Raw genomic sequence first — 17,920 nt, 5'->3', positions numbered from 1 at the left:
ATGTTCCTGAATCTCGTCGTCTCCCCAGTTAGACATTTTGGGTGGTATCATGTGTAAATGATCTTTCTCCGCTAGTTGTGATAGAAACGCCTACAACACGCCCACTTGCTCGCCGTGAATTCTCCGCACAATGAGCGACTCTATGCACACGTGGGCTAAATCGGACATTACACAGACTTCGTACTAGGGAGCTGGCAGGGTTAAGTCGGTTTAATGCCCGTCCAAACAATTGTGACATTTGCGTTCTCACATAGAGCTCCTGCGGGTAATGTCGAGATAATTTCAAGGTTGCAGTACATGTGTGAAAGGGGCTTTAGACACACTGAGAATAGGCCTGCATGTACACGTGACGTGCATGAAGGCAAGGCAAGTTTATTTGTATAGCAGATTTCAACAACAAGGTAATTCAAAGTGCTTCACATGAAACCATTAAAAACATAAAGGCAAAAGTAAAGGAGATTTACATTACGCTGTACTCAATGAACCATACACTGCCGCAATTCTGCAACTACTCGCACACAAACCATGTCTGGAAAAGATCTCTGCCGATCTGCGTTTTATAGTGTACGCCTTGCACGAACTCGGCCCCTGGAGGAAATGGTGATATATTGTGCAGTTCTTTTACTTGTCTTCACATAAAACCATTAAAAGCATCAAAACACAAGGCAAAAGAAAAGGAGATTTCAAAAACAATTAAAAAACAGTGTAAGAAATAAAATGCAGAAATGCAGGAAATTGATTAATATATTAATTGAATGTGGTTCAATTAAAGGCAGCAGCAAACAGAAAGGTCTTCAATCTTGATTTAAATGAGCTGAGGGTCTCAGCAGACCTGCAGCTTTCTGGGACTTTGTTCCAGATATGTGGAGCAGAAAAACTGAACGCTGCTTCTCCATGTTTAGTTCTGACTCTGGGAACAGAAAATAGACCGGTCCCAGACGACCTAAGGGGTCGGGATGGTTCATAAGGTAGCAGCAGATCAGAGATGTAATTTGGCCCTAAACCATTCAGTGCTTTGTAAACCAACAGCAGGCTTTTAAAGTCAATTCTTTGTTGGACAGGAAGCCAGTGCAAAGACCTCAGAACTGGAGTGATGTAGTCCACCCTCCTGGTCTTAGTGAGGACTCGAGCTGCAGCGTTCTGAATCAGCTGCAGCTTTCTGACAGACTTTTTACAGAGACCTGTAAACACACCGTTACAGTAGTCCAGTCTGCTGAAGATAAATGCATGGACAAGTTTTTCCAAATCCTGTTGAGACATAAGTCCTCTAATCCTTGATATATTCTTCAGGCGATAATAGGCTGATTTTGTAATTGTCTTGATATGGCTGTTCAGGTTGAGGTCTGAATCCATAACTACACCTAGATTTCTGGCTTGGTTTGTGGGTTTTAACATCAGTGACTGAAGCTGAGCGGTGATTTTCAATTGTTCGTCCTTGGTACCAAAAACAATTACTTCTGTTTTATCTTTGTTTAATTGAAGAAAATTCTGGCACATCCAGTTGTTGATTTGTTCAATGCAGTTACCCAGCCCTTGTATGGGATTATAGTCCCCTGGTGACATAGCTATGTAGATTTGTGTGTCGTCTGCATAATTATGATAACACACTTTGTTGTTTTCCATAATCTGAGCTAGTGGAAGCATGTAGATGTTGAACAGAAGAGGCCCCAGTTGGGGAACACCACATGTCATTTTAGTCAGCTCTGATGTGTAATCAGCTACAGACACAAAGTATTCTCGGCCCTTCAAGTAGGATTCAAACCAGTTAAGTGCTGTGCCAGAGAGTCCCACCCAGATTTTTAGTCTTTCTATGAGTATGGCATGGTCGACCGTGTCGAATGCAGCACTGAGATCTAGTAACACTAAGACTGAACTTCTGCCATTGTCTATGTTCAAGTGGATATCGTTGAAGACCTTAACAAGAGCAGTTTCAGTGCTGTGGTGCTGTCGAAAGCCTGACTGGAGAAACCAAGAGAAAGAACAAGGAAACAGGTTTTAAAGACAACATACACTGACATAGATTAAGTGGTAACAACATGGACCTAGAGTCAACAACCGACACAAAGAGGTCAGGACAGATGTCCACATCTGGAGGGTGCACAGAGGAGGCATGGGTGGAGGGGTGAGGGTGGGTTGAAGAATGAGCGCAATGAAATATAATCAAAGACAGTGAGAGAAAGGATTACCTCCTTTGCTTCAGTGGAGTATGTAATTGTGGTTAAAAACACAGGGACTCGCTGTGACAACAAAACACAATTGTGCTGCAGAGACCCGAGTGTGATGCTGGAAGTTAGCAGCAGTGATAAAGATGGAGATACCGGTGAGAAGATGGGGAGGAAAGATTTGGCTGATTATCAGTGCTGATGATAACGGTGTTGGTGGTTATCATAATGAAGGTGGCGAGGATCAAACGTGGCATAATGTCTTGATGATATGAGCAAAAAAAAAGAGAACTTGATTAAAATTGCTTGTGATGCCAGTGATGATAGTGGTGTTTTGTTGGGCACGATTTTAATCACAGAGATTCTAGATTTTACACATTCTGCCATAATTCAGTAGGCTATAGCGGAAAGCTGTTTTACATCACATTATGCCCTTTGGTTTTTAGCACTGTAGAACGCACTCCTCCATATTACTTCATGAATATTCAACCACCAATACTGCCCTGGGGTATCAACACTGGTGTCACTCATATGCTTTTATTTAAAATTTCTAGTATGCCTGCCAACCCTACAAATTAAATTAGGGCTACATGGCCAATTTATACCTACAGAAGTGACATTTTTAGATTCAATGAACTGCAATCTTTTGAGCTTTTCAAACCTCAGTTGGTGAGGGTTTCACCCCAACTCCTGTCACCCATACTGAAGAGCTGTCCACTATCTAGCCTGAGGCCAAGGGTAAGCAGCAGCCGTAAAGGCCCACACCGGTGTGGAAGAACGTGAAAAAAAATACAAATTGGCAACATCGATAAATAATTTGACATGTTTGGGTTTCAGTTCTGCCTGGGAATGTTCAGCCCAAGGGCCAGAAAAGTGGATAGCTTGTTAAGATAATGCCATATAGTGGATGACTTGTTAAGATAATGCCATGTAGTGGAACTTCTATCCAGAACAACTCCAGTGCCAGATATGTATCACAGGCTGATTAGAGGAAGGATCTTTACTTGGGTCCCTTGGTAGTACAGGAGCACATTACATTGTGCTATCTGGATTGGGGATATCAAGTGCTGTGAGTGGGGAGGAACACGTCTGAGTCATGTTGTATGATTATTTGATGCTCATGCATGAAGGAAATCAAATTCTACAGCGCAAAAATCTGTTTTCACAAACTGGAGCTACACCAGTAAAGGTTAGGTGTAGGTGTGTGGGGGGGGGGGGGGGGCGGGGCGTCTGATGTAGACAACATTTCAAAGTCTTGTTGTATTTAGACCTAATATAAGGTTTAATTGGGGAGACACACATTCCAAAACATTACAAACTAAAGACCGCACCAGCCGTGATGCCAGGCTACTGCAAAAGCACAAGCAGGATCATAAACTGATTGACACGGTATGACAATGATTTTGTATTATTTTAATGTCAGAATTTGCATACTGTAGGTTTCGGGTACCCGTGTACCAATCTGATAACTTCTAACTGGTCTCTCCGTAAGGTGACATCCACACATTAAAGATTAAGTGGTCTTTACTCTGACCCCAATCTTAGAAGAGCCCAGATTTGGCCAAATTCTGCATTGTTTTTACACAGGTAATGTATGGCACGGTTATCCGTCAACCCTGTGTAATTAACTGGCTGGCATGAAAATGCGCCTTTAGGATACCATTAACCCGTGCTAGCCTAACAAGGCTGTGCAAACACAGACTGAATACACCAGCAAACACACATCTGTGACTGGAGTGAGTGGGAGAGCAGAGAGAGGAAAATCCATTTCATGAATATTGGATTTCATTATGAGGGTGAAGAAACAGCTTTGCTGTGGATCATTCTTTAATGACCCAAAGTCCACATGCATGAATCTTTTAGCAGTGGCTGTCTGTTTTATATGGAGAAAGGACCAGGACAAAAGAGGGGAGAGCTGTTTCCCCTGTGGGTTTTGACGCACCATGAGACGAGACTAAGGTTTGAGCACCTGGATCATGGACTCAGACATCTCGACAGGTTGGTCACCCTGTTGAAAAGCAGAAAGACGGCAAGTGGGGATTCAGGTCTCAGACACACTTGTTGCGGTTTCTCTTATTTATTAAAACTGCAAAGGTGAAACAATTGATTTCTGGTCGTGATTGAATGTTTGTGTGAAATCTTGCGACGTGACTTACTTTTGGATGCTTGAGGATGGTCAGTTTTCTTTGTTCGGGGTTTGTTTTAAAATGAGAGAGAAAGCTTGCCGCTGAGAGCCTCTCCTTCCCTCCTCACTTTACTCGTCTCGTCTCTCTCGAGCCACTAGACTCCACCACCCTTTAGTTTGGTTTGTTGCTGGCAATATACAAACTCACCTTTCTGGCAAGATTTAGCCCTGACCCAATTTTCCGAGAACGTGACAACAGATGTGGCAGTCCGATTTGTTTGCAACTCAAATCCAACATCCAGATATTTTGGCAACGGAAGGCTGTCGTTTCAATATATTAAGTCCTAACATGTATTTAATTTCAGTCTCACAAATTTTCCTTCGATCAATCGGTAACTCAGAGGTGATTCAACATTGTGATGAGTACCTTGAAGGAACGCTGGCGAGAAATGAAGCTAACATGCCAGGGAACATGATGCAATGTAATATTAGTCTGCTGCTGAGTTGATGTGTCACCTTCAGTTATGTTGTAAAAAATCAAAGCAAATCTGTATTCAATGATACAACTCAGAATATCTGAATATCTTGCGTGTGCACAAGATCAAAAGCTTAAAGCCAATACTCAAAGAAATAAGCATATTATTAGTCGCTTGTAATTACCTTAAATGCCACATGGTCATTGATTTTATTCATTTCTTTTCCCGCAGTTTGAGGGAAAGCGAGTCTTTCCAGATTATGGAGCTACTTAAAATCCGCAGTTCAACCAAAGTCGCAGGTGGAGTAACACAGGCATGAAATGAATGTGGCAACCAACCTGGCAGAGCTAATAAATAAAACAACCAACTACAGCCAGACACAGCCCTCCTTATGTGTCAACCAACTCAATCTGACTCATCCATCCTTTATATAAGTACGGTCCATCCCAGGAGTAGCCTTACCCTGTCCAGCCCTGCCAATTATTACCTCCTGTAATGCAGCATTCTTCTCTTACCATTTCCTTACAGGCAGGAGCCATTACAGGTTCTGCCTCCACCTAAACCTTCTTTCAAACAGGATGAATCAGTTACCCAGAATCCATTGAATGACATCTTTACATCAGCTGTTTGTAACCACGGGCGCCTGTGGGGGTCTATCGAATTATTGAGACATGTGAAATGAAAGATTTCATCTCTGCAGTTTTTGGAATGAACAATTGTCCTTGTTCTATTAGTTCTTGCAACTGCCAACTCGCTATTTTGTCCTGGGTACGAAGTAAACAGTGTCTCTCCTCACTAGCTTCCCATCAGCAACATTGCAATCTGTTGAAATTAGCGCCAAGCTGGAATCAATGCAATCAGGGATCAAACCTGTGTTTTTGAAATGAATGGAAAGTGTTTTATAGTATAACAACACAGTTATAATAATCCTAATACCATATAACATGGAAATCCTGTTTTCACATACATTTGCACAGGAATATTGCAAAATGTGTAGAGTTTTATCAAAGTGTGACTTTTATTTACAGTGTAACGTGTATGGCTAGTTCCTGGTTCTAATGAGAGAAGTACCCGATCAAACCATCGCTGTTTTTGTTTGTGAGCGACGGAAGGCTGGGCAATAATTCAAGCATTACTGTATCTAAACTTGTTGGTGGAATTGGACGGTGACAATATGTTCATATTGGGTTTTCAATTAACAATGTTGAACAAGCCAAGTTAAATTAGAAATTAACAAAATGAAGTGGAAAGGTTTTCCTTTCGTGAAGCACTCTGTTAGATGGTATGCAGGGGAATACAATTACATTAGTTTATAGAAAGGTTTCCAGTCATTTGCCGTGTTGAAAAAGTATTTCAATTATTATTGTGATGTTGCTAACAGTCACATTGCCCATTGCCCTAGGTTGATTTCAGCATCATGTAGTTTATTCCCCAACACCTGCTGTGACATACCATTTACATGACAGACTATTACATGGTGTCATCCTTTCACGAGCAAGGCATGAATCAAGTTATTCCTGTCGCTGCCTTTAAACCTGCTGCAAAGGGAGTATGTTACAGCGGGCACCGCAGCAGGGGAGCCACAGCTTTCATTACTTTATAAGTTGTGAAGATGTGGCGTTCCCCGGGGAATCGGGGCAGACTCGGGTTGACGACTCTGATGGTACTTTTTTTTTCATCACATATGACCGTATCCCTGAAGGCATCCAGTTGCCTCATAAAAAGCAAAACGGATGGCCTAAGGTTGCGCGCTCGTGTCTTTTAGTATGCGCTGAGAGCAGGAAGTTGCATCGGTGTGAGTGGGCACAGTCAGAGGGCCAGGGGGTCCCCGGGGCTGAGCACCGAAGCATAACTTATACAACACAAGTTGGCTGGGTTTTACATTATCATGATGGTGGCGCTACCGTAATGCAATTCTATCCAATTGCATGTTTGACTGTGCAATTGCTGTCCTCTGAATTGAAATGTTGCTTTTTCAAAGCCTCTGTATTTCAAAGCCATTCGGTCTATGTGGCTTGACAACTTTGTGTCGCGCCATCTTTGTGTTCAGCTCGTGCGGCACACGTCTCATTTAGAAGTCCCTGCTATAAGAACAGAAACATCACTGCGCTGCATCAAACTGCGCTGTCAAAATGCTGACAACGGACATCTATATACTTGAGGATAAAACCCCTTCTGTGATGAAGGGAGTAGAAATGAGGCATTAAATGACACACATTGGCTAAAGCGTTTCTTATTCGGTGCATGATATCAACCATATTTGCTCAAGCGCATCATATTCAGCGCAATACCAAATTTAAGAGGCAAAACAGCCTTTAATCAAGTGCAATCAATTTCACATATGATGCCATTGCTTTGGCTGTCTAAAGTAATTGAACCTTAAGGCAACTCTCTTTCTACCATCATAACGCCTCATTAATTCCCCACGCAAAACGGGAAAAGAAATTCTTATTAAAAGGAAAATCAATCGCACCAGCAGAAGTCCTTCCAACATTTTGGATTCAAAAATTGAAACGCAATTATTTGCACAGGAGTCGATCAGCTGCTATCTTTCTTTTCTCTCTCCCGTCAAAAGAAAAAACCTTAATAGAAGCCCAATGTCAATAAGGCTTCATCATGATTGATTCAAGAGGGGATCAATCACGTCGCCCTGATTGAGAAAACACCTGCACTGTCTGCCCCACATTTGTCATGTCTGATTTAGCTGCCTCCCTGCAGTATACAGATCAATTCTGATTACAGCTGTCAAACCCTAAATAACAAACAAAGGTAACTGCAGGTTTGATAAAGCAGATATTTACGATAAATAGGCCAACATGGAGCTTCATGGCTGAATCGGGTTGCTTCAGATATCGTCTGATTCAAATCTTCAATAAAGGGCTCTGACAACAGCCTGATTTTCTTTTTGTTGTTTTGCAAAACTAATTTTACTTCATGTTTTATTTGGTATTGGTGGCCTCTCATCCCGTCATCACTCAGTCTATGTCTAGAGTTGTATTATATAGTACCATTTTAAAGGCATCTCCATCACCGATTTACTTTCGTAAAGTCGATCGCAGCAGAAATGCATCACCGGTTTTTTTTTTTTTAAGGGTTGTGAAACCGGTTTAGTGGAACATAAATCAACAAATCCATTTCTATAATGTCAATGATTCCAATAACTCTCCGTGTCTCAAAGCACAGCAGTTTCTGTCAGGTATTGACTTGTCAGCGCAAATATGTTATATTAGAGTACTGTTGCCCAACATTAAGCAACTAATTGCCCTTTTCTGACCCCCTCATTATTCCCTAATGGAACTGGAGGTATACTGGCCAGATAAAGGTCACATTGCTACAGTCAGTACGCCCTTTATGGGGGGGAGAGATGTTTTGCTGCTGTGACAAAATTATTATACAATAATAATCCGTTTCAGTCTGAGGGGAGATTTTCAAAAATAAAATGTTGTTTTTATGTGATAACTCCATTGAGAACTTCCAGCACTATATTTGATGAGTATATCAAACGTTAGCCCAGAAAACTTTGGGAATATTTTTGGGTTTTTGCAATCATTTTCATTGATACATTTAAATATGCTCTCGTGTTGAAAAAACTGCTGCAACTAGCTCAATAATGATGAGGAATGTTAACTGGAATGATATTGTGCATTTTAATGAGTCTGATTTGGCCAAATTCCTTTTCAAAACACATGAAAAGAGAAAAAATTTGAATTAAAGTGAAGCACAGCCACGAACGGCCTTGAAAGGTCTAAAAAAAAAGAAGATTGTAAATCGACAAAATAACACTGTAACACATATATAAGAAAGATATGACACACCAAATTCCCTCCAATGAATAAAGGGACTCGTATGTGATTGAAACACAATTTAAAAGCACACCACATCCTTGAAATGTCTTAAATATTGTGGGAGTTGAATATTGTGCGAAACAACCGGCCCCATGCAGGTCCATGCACTAATGGAATTTCCCTCACTGCATTACAAAACTGGGAAGAGCAGCACAGGCTTTTAGTGTTATCCAACCCCACATCTAATTAGTGAAATATCATAACACAATAACACAGCAGCGTGCTTCCACTAAACCTAATTAATGGTCTATTGCTGCACAAATGTTTGATGAAATCTCACCTAAAATCCCAATTACTACATTAGCGCCACAATATCACAAATATATTTTGTTCAAAAGAAATCCCTGTGATCTTTTGCTTCAAAATGTGTGCAGCAGTTTTTAGCGCCGCTGTGAAAGGAATCACTGAGGAACATTTTCTGCAAGTCCATTTATGGGCTGTCACAGCCAAATCTTTTGGTGAAATTCTGGTTAACTGAGTCTTACTGTCAGGATGTCGCGCTAATATGGACACTTTATTACAGGAAGATCCCACCGGCACCTTCCCAGCCGGAGCTGGAGCCGCGTACCGGCCTGAAACGACGGGACAACTGTGGCATATCTCTAAATCGCAGCATAAGCTTACGAGTGGAGGGCAACGACTCTACGCCAAGTACCGACTTACCACTGGTCATCGGCAGTTTGTTTTCATAATCATATAGCCTTCAAAATAGCGACCAACACATGCAATGTTCGCATTTGATTGCCGTGTGTGCTGGCAATTTTAAAGAGTGTCTAAATATAATGTTTTATGTAACCTGTGGTTTCTTCAAGCTCCAAACCGCTCATTATGATGTGGGTGCACTGTGTGAGCGTCTTATTAGAGGTGTGCTGCCTCGCCGGAATGACTCCCTAACCAGTGGCATATCACATTAGCGCCAGCTCCTTAATGCCGCAATGTCACACAACAAGTGACCCTGAAACAATTTGACGACTCCCACTCACAGTGATATCACCCAAACACAGGATAAAACCCGCCATGTTTTTTGATTCCACCGAATCATCTGCCTGCAAAATTCGATCCATCTTGATCACTGCCTGTTGCGGGTCTTTGAATCCCTCCTCCTCATCCTCCCTCACACCATCTGTCTCTCGTCCCCTCGCTTCCTCCCAGCAGCCCTGCTTCAATCATTTTTCCATAACTCCTCCATCTCTCCAGCCTGTCCACCCTCATAAGCGCTCTCTCTGTCTTCTATCCCCCGCTGCTTCTCACTCCCTGCATTAAACATGCACGCTTGCATGTGAAGTGCGTCTTGTGTGTGCAAATTTCACGTGAGAACACATCGGCTAATGATCGGGGGGGGGGGGGGGGCATAGTGGCATCGGCACTGGCCACGTCCGCAGCAGCGAGCGCATTAGCCGTCTCAGTTGCTGACCGGCTCATTATCATTTAGATCTGCTCGCCGCACGAGCTACACACCCACACGGTATGTCGCCAACTCCTGACATGAATTAGAATGACGTGAGGGATTCTTACACTCACTATTATGTAGTGCCAAAGTCCAGGGACCCAGCCTCCGGTCCGCCTTTTTGTTTTTTAGTTCCCATGGCAGACAATGTTTGTGTGCTGCTCGTTAGCACACCCTGTGTCGCTTATCCACCCCTCACGCATGCCCTCTCTCTCTTGTCTATTTAAGTCTGGGACACAATTATCCCCATTCTCTGCCTCTCTCTTTCACCCTCCATCTCTCTCGCCCACTGTGAATGAGAGTCTGGAACGCAATTACCCCTGTTCTCTCCCTCCCTTTCTTGCACTTTATCCCTCCCTCCCTCTCTATCTATCTCTCTCCACCTCTTATGGCTTCAGGAGAAGTCTGTGAAGGGAGCAGCTGCTGAAATATTTATTGATCTGTTTTCCACAGTTTTATTTATTTCCCTCTCTTCGCTCTCGCCCTGTCTTCCCCTTTGCACAGACCCAGCAACACCTCCAGCACCACGAGATGTCAGAGGCGGTGGAGGGTCTGAGAATCCACAGCACAAAACCATTATTTAGCATTTGTTGCGCCCGGTAGTTTTACCTGTGTAAACAACACAAGAGGCGCGAGGATGGAATGTGAGAACAGCAGCAGCGTCTGCTACGGCGAGAACAGCCGCGGCACGGATTGAGCCGTGAGACAGGTGGATTGTTTGGCATATTTCGATGCCGGCATCCGCTGCAGGGGGTTGTTTACAGGAAGCGCCATGGTGCTGCTCTTTTTATTTTTCAGCATCAAGGAAGTTGTACACAACTGCAGGCTATTGATGTAGTAGTCGTCTGGCGACAATAGCCTGAGCAATTAGAATTACAACGGTGACAGTGTTGGCACCGGACTTAATGGTTTCACTGATGAATCTGACGTTATCTCCGGTTTATTAAAGGGCTTCCGTGCTGTCGCATGACCCCGTGGTAAATATCAGCGGAGTTAGCCGGGAGTTTACATAACATAACACATGCACACACTGAGACACAAAAAACACACACAAAGCTGAGTCCCATCTCCAGACATGGCCTGAATTAGTGCCTAAGCCTTTTCCATTGATTTGCCGGCGAGCTCCTTGTCTTTTGGTAATGAGGACAGGGAGAGAAGCGGGACCCTCGTTCCTCCCGGCTCCCCTAGGACAAGCCGCCCGCACTAATCTGAATTGTGTTTCCAATGATGCTAACTACCTGGCACAAAAAAGACTAGAAGGAAGAGGAACAGAGGAAAAAAATTAAATCACATGGTGCTCTCTCTCTCTCCCCCCAGTATTCATTCCCCTTAAATGTGTAACATCTGCACATCACCAAACAAGAAAACATCTCTCTTTCTCCCTCGCTCTTTTTTCCCTGCAGATAGCTCAATCTGCAGTGTGGACTGAAGCCTTGGAAACCAAAGGGAGGTAATTTGGCACTCTGCTGAGACGTATTGATCTCTGTTTCAATGGCGTTCATATGAAGAAAATCGAAGAGTTATTAATATCCACGATTATGCGCGTACTGTATGTGTATACATATACATATGTCCCCTGGTCTCCTTCATGGCTGGGCTCCTTTGACTTTCCATTGATCTACCGCTCACACCTTTAGAGGGGAAATTGTTGAAATTCATCTTCCCAGTGGCTCATGTAAAGGTGCTATTCCACAGTGTATGCATGCATATGTGTATTTCTCTGTGTGTGCGTGTGCGCGTGTGCCTGCGTGGGCGGTGGTTGATGCAAGTACACGAGCTGCCACTTATTCCTGCATCTACAGCCACTCCGCTCCCTCTTGAATGATCCTTCCCCTGCACTAAATAAAACATAGCCTTTTTTTTCCATTTGTTGTAGTGATAACCCGAAGCCAGCGTTCATATTCACACCCGGACCGACGCAGGTCTTTGAGCTGGGACTGGGACGCTGGGAGGTTGTAACGAAGCAAATTACCACAGTAATTAAACACACCTGTCCCGGGTTGAGTGCCGTCCTAGTTCCTTTTCCATTGCACCAAACTCCATATATTACAACTGTAATTATAATTGCAAACAAGCCTTGCTGTAATCATTATTTATGACACTGACACTATGTGTAATTGCCAACCCCCCCCCCCGAACCAATATTTGAGGCCCAGTGAAGTGTTTATCAAAAGCGACAGGAGGAATCTTAAGGGCAGCGAGGTGGTGCCGCGGCCGCAGCAACACTGTGGCTATAGCCTCATCCTCAAGGGATTTGAACCTGTGACCTCTCCGTCACCGCTCTGGCCAGATCGCTGCTAAAACTATGAGATGCAGGAGTTCAGCTTCAGCCTGGCAGGTCACGGGGTCACCAGCTCAGGGGTTATTCATCTCTGTCTATCCTGTAATTGGAAACGCTACAAAATCCACGAAGTGAGGGCATGATAATCAATACAATTCAACATTCCCCCTCGGTCCTGGTCGTTTAGTGTTGCTACCACCCCTTAAAGAAGACAGTTAGAACTGCTTCCTTTAGGCTGGAGGAACATCCTCTCCTGAGCCAAGTGCAATAGATTCAAACGATTTTCTTTTTTAGAAGCTCGCTTTCCTGTAGTTACCAAAAAGACCCGATATTATTTATTTGTTTACTAGTTCTTATTTACTGGTCTGAACTGTTGTCATTTATTTTTACAAATTTATCTGTACTTCTTTTGTTGTTTTTTTTATTGTGTGTCATTCTTATTGTGTGACTGATTGCACTTTTACCGATACAAAAAGTAATATACTGTTATTCGTATACAACCCACATAATTGTGGGCCAGGTTGGCAAGGCTGCCGCTATGGAAGTCAGGTGACGCAGTAGATACAGTCTGCATAAGGAGGCTGTCGAGGGGGATGGACGGGTCAAACACGAACAGGACTTTCACCCGGGACACTGATCGCACATGCTGCTGGAAATTTGTAAAATAATAGCACTACAGGCCCCCACACAGCAGCTGGAGAGATAGAGAAAAGTGAAACCCGAGGGAAAAACGTTCAGACCGCAGACCCACTCCAGGCTGGTTAAACCTCCAACCCTTGTCCCCCAGGCTCTTGAGACCAAATCCAGGCCCTCTCACTCCAACACTTGCAGATAAATAAAAACCCGCCAAAATGGCAGGGCATTTCTAAGCCAAACATGGAGAACAACAGCACACAGAATCCATGGATTTCAAACGGGGAGAGAAAAAGCAGAGTCCCCTCCAGAATAAGAGCGCAAGGCATCTGTTGACGCTGGCATCTCTATTCTCTTCATCGCCAAGCCAAGACTGGTGATCCAGTTGTGTGTGTGTGTGTGTGTGTGCAGGGACGATGGAGGGTGGCTACGTGCTAACATGTGCGCTGCGCATTGACCCCACTTGGCCCCCCCTATGTTGCTGAAACAAGAAGGACGGCGTGCGACAACGCGACCCCACCTGTTTTCACCGTGTTCCATCCTTGAACACTTCCTGTTAGCAGAACACATCACAGCGGTGCATGTGGGTGGGAAGACCCATCTGCAGACTGTTTTACATTAGTGACAAACGTGCAGCACACAGTACAGTGTGAGGGGGTTATTCCCTGCAATAACTATACTGTGAGGCAGAAATATGCTTCCTAAATATTGCATTATCTTTGATATGTAACCTTAAATGTCCTCTGCTGTGAACTTATCTCGCCCCGAAAGCAGAAACAATTTCTCTTGTCATCTTCACTTTTCACGAAATCAATGACGGCATTTTTCTCATTATCCGATCTTGCAGGTTTCTGTCACAACAGAAATCCTTTGAGCGGAGGGTAAATTGTTTAATTTCATGTGGAGGTTTGTGTGTGTGTGTGGATACATTCACAGCCTTGATGTTTCATAAGCCTCACAGTGTCTGTTCTCATAGATGAAATGGGTTTTGATATATTTTCAGACAGCTGGTGTGCCAGAAATACATAGATGATATTTTACTGCATGTATGAGTGGGCGCTTGGATGTTCACCTTTCTAGAGTTCAGGTACTCAAAGGGGGAATAAATGTGGAAGGGAAACAGCATGCCAGGAGCTGGCCATTGCACCGGATTGTACATTCACACGGCAAGCCCGTCGCAAACTTTTGAATAGCCTAATTGTGTTTCGCAGCAAAGAAAAGAAGCCCTTTTTTCAACCTGGTTGGCATGCCATTGTACCGGTCTGAAACACATTTTACTCGTTGTTTCTGAGGGTACATGGAAGATGTAATGGTGCTCTCTCTTAATAAATGTGTTGTGCATTATGCCAAGTTGATGAGTGATAATCTCTGTCAAGAAGGAGAAAGGCCCTTTTAACAGCCATGTTCTTCCTTTTTATAATGCATGGCTTTCTACTTCTAACAGACGGACGTGCTGTGGACCTACAGCAACTCCAAGCAGCGGGCGGAACCCCCCCTCCCCATAGGTTACAATTTCCCGAGCAGTAGTGAGACTCTGTATGGCTGTGTTTGCGCGGTGCTGAACCCATTGTGTTTGTGTGCCGTGTACGTCCTGCAGGGCCGGCCGTCTGCCCTCTGCCTGGTGTGGAGAAGAAGGGGCTTGCTGTGGCAAGCCAACCATGACCAGCTGGGCTCTCCTGCCCACATTGAGCGCCGGAGCAGGAGGCTACAGCCCGTCTGCATCTGCACGTTGTTAACCTCGCATCTTATTGCACTGACACATCAATTATTGTTATTAAGGGCCAGAGTAATTTATTTATATACTGATTTCCCACAGGATGAAGGCAGGACTAATTGAGCCAGGTGTGTGTGTGTGTGTGTGTGTGTGTGTGCGTGTGCGTGTGTGTGTGTGTTCATGCTAGATGGGCAAGGAGTACATGGTGAGAATGGCGTGCGCAACTAATATATGGTGGGACATCCCATAGCATGGAGAGAGTATTTGGAGGTCGATGGATTTTAAATATTCCCTGGTCAGCGTTCCCCGTGGACGGCAACAACATAACAACACCGTCTGTTTGTGTCGTTAATAATGAAGCGGTTTAAAATGCCAACCGAATCTTCTGGTTGGGCAAGTTATCTCGACACTGTAAATGAGCAGGTGAATGAAGTGTGTTCGTCCCTTTTGTTGAGCTGGAGGGAAGATGTTTTACGGCAGTGATAAGAGGATGAATTTAAGCTTCACCGCCCAGTGCATGTTTTGTCCAACTGCCCATCTTTATCAATTTGTCTCTCTCGACCTTGGCTTTGAAGAGAGAGAGATAGCGAGAGAACAGAACACTGGTTTTCTCTCCTGAGTCTCTCTGCATTGCTTCTACCCGTAACCCCACCACCACCAACACCCCCCTCCCTCTTTGCGCTGCTGGTGCGTCGTGTGCGTGGGATACCAGGCCATCCAAGTCACAAGGGATGTTGACAGAAGACTGGGGATGCGAGGTTTGTTTTTCATAGTAAACATCTTAACATGCATCACTCGTTGCTTACACCGAACCACGAGGTTGGCTTGGAGATGAACCAGGCGCTGCGCTCGCACGCACGCAATGACACGCACGCACACATACAGCGTCGCAGTGGCACAGCAGACACGCGTGATTCACAGGCAGGTAGATCATCAGTATTCACCTCCACAACCTGCTTTCACAAAATGAAAGGCGAACATACATGCGTCGTGGCGCAGCAGCAGCACACGGGGCCGTCAGCGCGTCGCTGAAGTAGCTCGTAAGAACTTACCTTTCGACAGCAGAACCAGGATCAAACCAGCAAACGCGTTCCGCAAGAGGGGGCAGCCCATGATGGAGTTCTGATTGATTTTCTGCTTGTTTTTGCAGCCTCGGTATTCCTCCTTTGTGGTGCCTTTGCGGGGACTCTGTTTCCCTTATTTAAAAAAAAACCCCGAACCAGTGGATGAATGTCAACAGCAATAGTCCAACGCTTCTTCTACATGTGACTGGACGAAAACATCAGTTTTATCCACTTGTCTTTTCCTTCTGATGACCGGAGAGAGAGGCAAAGGGGGCTGTGTGTCTTCTCCTGTACAGACTCTGTCAGCCAGAAAAAAATATCAGAGCAGAAAAAAAACAAATATCCTGAACACTTAGTTTGGCTCTCAGTGCCTTGAAGGAAAAAGATTTAGAGAAAACGCATGGGAGGAAAAGGTTCAATGTAAATTGTCCAATGACGTGACCAAAAAAATAACCTTTTGTTGTTGTTGTTGTTGTCAGCGAAGAAGACGGGTTCTGCGCGTCCTAGCCGGTCGTAAATCGCCACTCGAGCTTAATTAGCCTGCTCCCGCGTCTCTCTGTTGGTATGCAGCGCGTCTCGTCGCTCCGCACTCAGCGCGTCGCAGGGAGCAGCAGTGGATGCGAGGCGCACAAGAAACGGCTTGATTGACAGTTCAAGGAGAGACCCTTTCTCCCAATCACCGGCCCCAAGGAAGGAGGCGGGATTTACGATTACACCGATGTCCCACTCGGAGAGGCCGACCGAGGAGGCTCACCGGCCAATCGGAGCCGCGCGATGGGGAGGTGAGCGCGAGGCGAAGCACGGCGCGGTGATAATGCAATGTGATTTATAGCGAGTTCGGTGTTGCTGCAGTACTCAGAGAAAAACATTCCACAGGGGACAGGCGGGAATAATAACTACAGGGTGAGTGAGGGGCAGGGGGAGCCATATGGGGTTTTGGAGACGATAGCCTAAATGAAAACAGAACGAGGTAGAACGACAGGTTGTGCTGCTGATAAGCAGATGTTACTCAATTTGCTGGAAATGAATTCTGTCAGACCGGAGGAGAAGTTGCGGGTACACTATGTGGACTCTGTAGAGTGTTGGAGCAGATTGTGACAGCCCTGCAGAAAGCACCCCCATCTGACTTAATCACACTGCTGACTTAATTGCAGGCGACATGAACCCATGCAGGAAGACACTTTGTATTACGCAGAAGTACTAATGAGCCATTTATAAACATGTTGGTCTCTTAGTCTCTGCGCTGCATCTGGCACACAAAAAAAGTGTGTGAAGCCATTGCTTATGGTGAAGATCTAATTTCCTTTAAAAGGCCTTTCACAAGGTGATAATGATTCTTGCGTGAAAGCCAGAGACAGACTACCACACAGGGAGCTGTGAAAGCCAAAGGTATGCATACTTCCCTAACGTTTGGCAGTTCGTTACAGACATGTTGCATCACATCAGCGGACCTCCTCGGTCAGAAACACACAACATCCCTCTGGGTCCACTCCTTGCAATATTTACTGCATGTCAGAGAGGATTCTTTCCGTATTAGCTGATGTGTTGCTCTTTTGACTATTTGTTTCTTTATTCCCCAGATAACCAATTTGTGCTTTATTACTGCTGTGTGCATGAGTAACAACATATTTGCTGATTTATAGTGTTCAGACAGAGTATGCGCTGCATATCTGCCTCAGATTTGGGAGATGGAGAGGAATGAGCGAGCAAGGCACGCCGAGAAAACCAGGACTGATTAATGAGTCAGCTAATCGAGGCCCAGCATTATTTACAGTGTGTGATTTGTTCGTAAATAATAATAATAAGTATTCCCGATTAATTAGATTTGACACAGAGGAGTGAATCAGGAGACAGTCACTGGCTCATTAGGCCGTTATATTTTCATTGTCACGTTTAGAGTTTTGGGTAACTGATGCACAATTAATGATTTATGGGTATAGGAGAGAGAGAGATGGCTTATACACCCTTCACTATATGCTTTTGTTAAAACAATTAATCCTTGCACATGCAGCATGACACACTGTTCCTCTAATCAGCATGTTCGCCGCCTCCTCTTCATTTGGACGTACAATATTTGCACTGAAATGCCGCAGGACAGTTATTGTGCAGCATCCACATTAGCATGGAAACATTGCCTGCGTGTCGCAAGTCGCAGTTTGTTTGTACTCAGTTG

The 17,920-nt window shown here is 44.4% G+C and overlaps 1 protein-coding gene across 2 annotated transcripts in view; it reads right to left on the bottom strand.

Annotated features, from left to right (window-relative positions):
- Positions 1-16,329, bottom strand: part of iglon5 (IgLON family member 5) — a 105,286-nt gene extending 88,957 nt beyond the window's left edge. The window contains exons 1-2 of one of the 2 annotated variants that reach the window (XM_079275975.1): positions 16,202-16,329; positions 15,736-16,046 (exon numbers count right to left, since the gene is read on the bottom strand). In XM_079275975.1, coding sequence (XP_079132101.1) covers positions 15,736-15,796 — 61 coding nt within the window. In that variant the 5' untranslated portion in view covers positions 15,797-16,046; positions 16,202-16,329. Of the gene's footprint in view, positions 1-15,735 lie in introns of both variants that reach the window. The other variant, XM_079275974.1, reaches the window with a different exon arrangement.
- Positions 16,330-17,920: the final 1,591 nt, after the last annotated feature.

The sequence above is a fragment of the Melanostigma gelatinosum genome (genome assembly GCF_949748355.1).
Source record: "Melanostigma gelatinosum genome assembly, chromosome: 9".
Lineage (NCBI taxonomy): Eukaryota > Metazoa > Chordata > Actinopteri > Perciformes > Zoarcidae > Melanostigma > Melanostigma gelatinosum.
Note: the sequence above shows the minus strand (reverse complement) of the source record. Positions and strands in the feature narration are given on the sequence as shown.